The sequence below is a fragment of the Cucumis sativus genome, chromosome 6 (genome assembly GCF_000004075.3).
Source record: "Cucumis sativus cultivar 9930 chromosome 6, Cucumber_9930_V3, whole genome shotgun sequence".
Classification (NCBI taxonomy): domain Eukaryota; kingdom Viridiplantae; phylum Streptophyta; class Magnoliopsida; order Cucurbitales; family Cucurbitaceae; genus Cucumis; species Cucumis sativus.
Window position 1 is genome coordinate 24,537,493 of NC_026660.2, and position 7,563 is coordinate 24,545,055.

Here is a 7,563-nt window from a genome sequence, read left to right on the forward strand (position 1 = left end):
ATATTTTAATTTTGTGATTAACCACTTTTTGTAAAATCAAAGTTATTTGTTTAGTTAGAATAACTAAATTAATTAGGTTAGACTAAGTAATACTAAATATATAGTAAATTATTTAAATTAGTTTTGATTGTTAAAAGCCAAGATAAATGTGAATGTTAATATTCTTTCAAATTAAAAAAAAATTAATCATTTTGAATTTTTAGCAAACGATAAATCATTTCTTCTTCTTCCAAAAATCAAAATTGTTGAAGATTGATTGGCAGACATCGAAAACTCAATCGAAAAGAATGGAGATTTTAACTGTAAGGAAAGGTGAATCGATTTGCTTTCAAGCATTTTAAAGGCGATAAGATTTATTCTAAACTTTTAAGTTCTATGTTTACTGTATACTCTTAATCTGTTTGATGAAATAATAGAAAGAAACTTAGAGTTGAATTCCCACACGTTTGGGGGATTATGAAGTTGGTTGGATCTAACGTATGTGTTTGTTTCTTTGCTTGGTTGTTAAAATCCTACCTTTTTTCAATTAGAAAACTACAAATCACTTTCTTTCATCCTTATCTAGGAAACAATGGTGAAATATATAGTTGAATATCATCTTCTTTTTAACTCAGATAATTAATGTGTGTTCAATCAACTGCCCCTTTGTGATTTTGTCCTCCTTTCAAGATTGCTTAGCAAAAACAAGGAACAACAAATCTAACCTCAATGCCAATCCTTCAATTGATGCGTCTCCTTTCAAGATTTTTGACATTCTTTCTTCAGGGACGTTTTTCTATTTGCAAGAATGGTAATAGTTAATACTTAATTGGAAGCTTGGGTACAATAATGATATCAAGCTTTTGGATGAACTTATCCCAACTCTTGAATAGAGATTTCCAGATCAGGTAATGAAAATAATAAAGCAGCAGCGCTCTCGAACAGATTAAGAGCATACAGTAAACATCAACTCTAGCAAAGGAAAGAATGATGGAGTTTTGGCCACGAAACGTGCCAACGCAAAAAAAAAAAAAAAAGTCAACTTCTTTGCATTGGCAAAGACCAAAATTCTTGTAGACGGATCAACTTTACTCTAATTACATCTAAAGTAATTAGAAATTAGCATGGTTTAACTATCCTAATTAAAACAAAATTAGAGTTATATGAACACTACTTAGCTTCGTAGCTTCCCATAATCTTCTCGCAAACTTGCCACTAGATTTGGCCCACTATTCTCTAGATTTAGAGTTATGTGAAGAAAATTGAGAGAGGTGAAAATTGGAGGAAGAATTAAGTTTGAGATTTGGGAGAGAAATGACTTTCGTATAATTTTGTAAAAAAACAAAATTTTCAAAAGTCTTTATAAAAAATGAAAATAAGTCTTTAAATAACCTAATTAGTTGGTCGAGTCTCAACATCTAACATTCCACTAACTATTAGTGGAACTTAGTGGGGTATGTAAACACCTATTTCGAAGTCAAACATTAATTCAAAATATTTTTCTTGATAGAATGTTTATCTTGACGGTCATGTACGTCAAAAAAGTCTTATTATTTTGTTGAAGAAATACAAAAAAAAAAACGTTAAAAAAAATGTGAATTCTTGATTTCCATGATTTCCTTAAAGAAATACAAAAGTCTCTTTAATTGAAATTATTGTTTCAAATATTGAAGTAACGAGGGATAAAATAAGAAATTAACAAATATTTTCAATTCAAGACTTGAAATTTAACCATCATATTTTAAACGAGTGGTACGGGTGCTAACATCTTCCTCATACACCATAAAAAAGATTGGTGGTGACTCTTTTTTTGTTTTGTTTTAAAACTAATCAATTTTGAAGATGTTGACCGCTCCACGTCGATTTAGGCATGACAAGTATATATTAGTGTTTTATTTATAATTATGTTTTTGTTTGTGTCTATTCTTAAAATTTAAAATAATAAAAAAAGTTGAGTCAATTCCATGACTATCCAATTACAAAACAATATTTTAATTTGAAGTGGATAATGCTTGAATTTCATCCTTCTTTTTACAAAAGATTGAACCTCTGACAAGGTTGAAAGTACATTCTTTATGTATTACATCAAGCTATTAACTGCATATTACTGCATACTCTGATAAAAATACAACTACAAAGAGAAGAGAGAGAAACTAATTCATATAGTATGAAAAAAAAAGTTAATGAGTACAAAGACATGTAATTTTAGACTATCGTGGAGTCAACTTGAGAACGATTGGCCGGCTCTTCAGACTCTTTTTGTGGTAGAGAATCTGGAGACGATGGTCGTTCTTGGTTAGTTGGAGTAACCACAAGCTCTTTGTTTTTTCCCCATAAAACACTGTAAAGACTTGTTACTAGCAAAATTGCACCGATCACACTGTCAATACACACAACATATATTACAATCAAGTATTTAATTTTACGTCTAATAAATCTTTTAACCTATGAGATAATTTAAAATATATAGGAGAGTGAATAATATATAAAAATTATTAATGTAGAAATATGGTTTATACCTTCCCAAGTAAATTCCTTCGGCCAAAAATAGTTGAGAACCGATGATGGTTGCGACTAAATTCAAGGGCATCATCATGGCTTGGAAAACTGGACCCTTTTCTTTGATTACCCAACATTGTGCATTGTTTGCAATTCCAATCACCAAAATACCCTGAATCACGTCACCACATTATTTTAATTCTATCATATGAAAAATGAAATTTTGCTATATTTGTAAACATTTTATAATTCATTTTACTATATTTAAAAACAATATTTTAATTAAATAAATATTTTATCAAACAATTAAAATTAAATATATTTATATGATCTCTTATTGAAACTTATTTAAGATTTGTGGAGAGGGAGAGAAAGATGCTTACACAATAGAGAACAGCATAGAGTCTAACATTCCAACCCAATTTCCATTCTGAAGGATCTCTTTCCACAATAATAGCCACAACAAAGCACTGAACTACACTCATCACTGTTTGAGCGCACATGAATTCAACTGGGTGAGGGTAACCCTTCAAGAACTTAGCCTGAAACACGAACCAAATCCCCCAACCCACAGTAGCCACTAGCAGAAAGAAGCACCCCAGCAACCATGACTTTTGAGATGTTGTAGTAATGTCGGTTTCAGATTCCTCAATGTGAAAAATCGGGTGTGATATTATTGGCTTTAGATATGGTCCTTTGTAGAAGGCAAGTATTGCTGCCCCTCCCACACATATCATCATTCCTCCCACCTTTGCTATCCCAGCTGCTTTCTTTAAGTTCACTCTCTCCATTCTGCATATTTGTTTAATTAGTTTAGATTCATTTCCTCCATTCTATTCAACTTTTTAAATTTACTTGAGAATACAACACTTTTAAAAGATAATATATAACATTGATTTTAAAAAATGAAATAATTGTCAAACTAGAATTGTTAGTCTCACACTTTTGATATTTTGTAAAGTTAACGATAATTAAGTGTAATTATTAGTAATTCAATTCTTTTTAAAAGTTATATATATATTTCATGTAGCAAATTTTGATTAAACGATTAAGTGAACGATACAAAAATATGTGTAGTACAGCTAACACTATAACTTTATATATATATATATATATGTGAAAGACTCAAAAACTTATGTGTCATATCACTATTACTGTATTGTTCCATGAGAATTGGGATCTTGACTTTAGAATTGTGTAGATGGGAAGTGTGGAAAATTAAGTATTTGTTTTCAAATCTCTCTTTTTCATTCTTATTTATAAAATATATAATAAAAATTAATTATTTACATTTTTAAAAACTAGTAATCTTTTTTTCTCAAACTAAATAAAAATATTTATATTATCTTAATGTGCATTTTTTTGAGTTTGCTATTGTTTGAAAAAAAATATGTCTATTTTAAAAAGTTATCTTTATGTTTAGCTACTTATCTTATAGACTATAATTTATCATTTTTTTTTTTATTATCAAATTTATATATAATTAATAATTAAGTCTAAACAATTCTACTATTTACTTCAAAAGCACGAAAAATCACCTAAATAAGACGGCGAAGATGAACGTTGAGACAGGAAGACAGTTGAAAGCTGCAGCTCCAAGAGTTGCTGATGTGTAATCAACGGCCACTCCATAAGCATTCATTGCAAGAGTTATCCTAAAAAACCAATTCATTAATATAATAAAATTATGATCATTTTCATCTTACAACGTTATATATTTGACACTACAATAATTTTTACTTGATAACGTAAATTAATTAAACAATACTATTTTTCAATAGGTTAATACGTTATTATTATTATTAAACATTAATTAAATACACACCCTATCAATGAAATGAAAAAACATTGGCAGAGCTGTTTGAAGGACAATGGCCTCTTCTCCTTCCTGAAACATAGTATGAACATATAAAGAATGAGCTTGGTTTCAATTAAGTTATGCACGTATATTGATAGTTGGAGGAAAAAAATATTTTGAAAGAAAGGAGACGTACCCTTTTAAGAGTAAAGTTAGTGGGATTAGGATGAGACTGCCAGCAGCTTGACGATAGAAGAGGAAGATATACGTATTCATACCGGTAGCGAAGGCAGCCTTGGACAATAAGCTCATTCCAGCAAAAGTAATTTGAATGAAAATTGCAACAAGGTAAGGCTTCTTGGAATCCATTTTTAGGAAGGTGTATAAGGATAGTTTAGAGTACACTTTTGGGTTTTTGGCAGTCCTTTATATAAGGGCAAGAGGCTGCTGATAGGAGGATAAGGGAAACTGAAATGAAAAAAATAATAATGATAATGATAAACATTCATGCAAAGACACAAAAAGTATTTTAGACGATATTCTTTGCTTAGAAATGAGTCGTTCATATACATTATATGTGGTTAATAATGCGATAAGTGACACCAATGGTTGGAATTTTAAGTACATAATTTATTCCACCAAAAAGGATTTTGTGCTGATTTTAGGTTTGTCTTTTAATTCTTTTAAAAAATTATTTCATTGCTAAAATTATTTTACATATATTACAATAACCTATTAAATGATAAATATTGACAGACATAGACTCTATCGATATTTATTCTTTATAAATTCGAAAATTTTGCTATACTAATAAATATTTTGATTCAATTTTCTATATTTAAAAATAAATATTTATTACTTACCAAATATTGTTTAGTTTTTATTTGTATAGGTCAGCTGTAAGCTTCTTTTCCTTTCACTTGTGAACCATTGTATATCTTAAGATAATGTGGGAAAGCTTGAGTTCTAACTCCTTTCCTATGTTCTAATATAAGTGTGTGTAATAATTAAATATAAAAACAACCTTTCTTTGATTAATTCCATCTTTCTTTTTTTAAAAAAATATATTGGAATTCTTTGAAAAACTTTTTTTTAAAAAAAAAGCACCTTTGATTTTTCTCAGATATACTAATTTTCTTGTTCTTAATGGATCCTAGGTCGAGTTTTTAAAAACAGAAACATATTTGAAAAACTATACTTAATTTTTTTTTTACTTTTCAACATGTGTTCTTTGTCTTTTTACAAAAAAAAAAAAGTATTTTTACATTAATATTTGAAATTGACTTTAAAAGTGTTAAAATCATATTTATCTAGTTAAATAATAACTCTAAAGCATATCTTTAACCACTAAAAATTAATATATTATTTAAATTCACTTTTAAATTAATTTTCATATGATTATGAATCATTTTTTAATATAGTTAAAAACATATTTAAATAGTTTAGAATTTTATAATCACTCTCAAATATAACATGGTGTTAAATATAGATTATAAAATAAAAGAAAATAAAAGATGTTAATTAAGTAAGTTAAGACTAAAAATCCAGCTAAGGACTTGAACTTTTAAAACATCCAAAAAAGAAAAGAATAGTTAACAAAGAAAAATAAAGAAACAGGCAAGTGGTTGCATATGTTCATCAAAGAAATTTCTTTAGGCCAAAAGATAAAAGATACCAAATTTGGTTTCAACTTTAGAAGTTATCGAACGTGTAAATTACCACCTTAGTTTAGGATGAAAAGAAATTAAATATATTAATTTCATATATGCAAAATATTAAAAGAGTTTAATGTTTTATTCACCGAAAAAATTCCTCCTAATTTAAATATTGTGGAAAGCATATGTATATATATATATATATATATATATATATATATATATATATATTTGCTTACGTCAACATTCTCTTCATTAGAAAAATGTTTCTTCATAGGATGACTCTGCCCAATATATATATATATATATATATATATATAATTAAATAAAGAATGGTCAAAAGAAGGATGTGTTTTGCTTCCAAAATATGATTGGACAAAGAGTACACTTTCAAAATCCATGTTTACACTAAATATTGAAAAAATAAATAAATGTAAATATAATATTCTATACCATAAACTCACTTCATGTTTTAAAATTTAAATATGTATAGCCTATTATTATATACTATAGTAACTATGAAAATAAGTTTATAAAATGTGATTAAAATATTTAATCGGGTTTAGAACAACTTTTAAATGAGTTATTGTGATTACATATTATTAAACGTCAATATGATAATAAATATAATTCTGACCTGATTTTTCTATTGGATTTCTTGTTTTGAAATCTTTGTTTTCAGCTTCTATCCATGTTATTTTCGATCAACCACCTGTAAATTTGAAGTTTCTATATTATTTTATAGTCTATCATTTTTAAACGAATACAACCAAAATTCAACATCCATTCTTATGTTATTTTAAGCATAATTTTCAGTAACATAAATGTTAGGGTTTGTTTTTTCTACCATCCATATTGACATTTTTTTCTAGTATATATTTTTTTTTTTGGCATTTGTGAATGGAATGGAGTGGAATGTAATAACTGCCAATTTTACAACATTTCGAATATTCGAAGCCGTCTATGAAAAGATCTCATCACTTAAAATAAGTTTAATATATAATCATCTTGTAATGCACTAAATTGACATGCATTTAATTTAACATGTAGTTTATTTATTCATAAACATGCATGCTTGCATGAATATATACATTATCCTAATAATATTACCAACAACTAAAACATATAATGGTGAGGATGATGATCAAATGAAGTTGCATTAATAATATTAATATTAATGATAAGATATGAAAAGAAAAAAAATACCTTAATGAATGAATGAATGAAATGAAATGCATGGGAGATCAGAAAGAAGAAGAAGAAGAAGAAATGGTGAGATTGAATTGAAGGATAGAAGAAGAGAAATGGGGCTTTTATAAAGATCGAAAGAAAATAATAATAATTGAGTAAAAGAGAGTGATTTTTGAAAAAGTACTTTTCCGAAGAGTTTGGTTGCGTATTTTGACCGCCGTGTGTCTACTTTGCCGTCTGCTTTCGTCTGCTTGACTTGCTTCTGTGCTGCCCATGCCATATTGCCAATATGAATCAAAACTTCATTGCCACATATTTGAAATTAATACATCTTTTGGTCAACATATACCCTATCAATTGTCTTGTCTGTTAATTTTCTCTCTCTTTTTCTTTTCTGGTTGGTTAACCAACAATAACTATGGTTTCTTTGAAGTCAACATC

General features: G+C 27.7%; 1 protein-coding gene across 3 annotated transcripts; it reads right to left on the reverse strand.

Moving 5' to 3' along the window:
• Positions 1–1,955: 1,955 nt before the first annotated feature.
• Positions 1,956–7,182, reverse strand: LOC101208318 (WAT1-related protein At5g64700). Of its 3 annotated transcripts, XM_031886756.1 has the most exons (8): positions 7,138–7,182; positions 6,569–6,643; positions 4,473–4,744; positions 4,304–4,366; positions 4,017–4,133; positions 2,862–3,270; positions 2,499–2,650; positions 1,956–2,359 (listed from the first exon to the last, which is right to left on the reverse strand). In XM_031886756.1, the coding sequence occupies exons 3-8, from the start codon at positions 4,643–4,645 to the stop codon at positions 2,185–2,187; spliced, it is 1,089 nt and encodes a 362-aa protein (XP_031742616.1). In that variant the 5' UTR covers positions 4,646–4,744; positions 6,569–6,643; positions 7,138–7,182; the 3' UTR covers positions 1,956–2,184. The 3 variants fall into 3 exon arrangements, with proteins under 3 accessions (XP_031742616.1, XP_031742617.1, XP_004142049.1); XM_031886757.1 differs by lacking the exon at positions 7,138–7,182 and having other exon boundaries at positions 4,473–4,720; XM_004142001.3 differs by lacking the exon at positions 7,138–7,182 and having other exon boundaries at positions 4,473–4,723.
• Between the last annotated feature and the right edge of the window lie 381 nt (positions 7,183–7,563).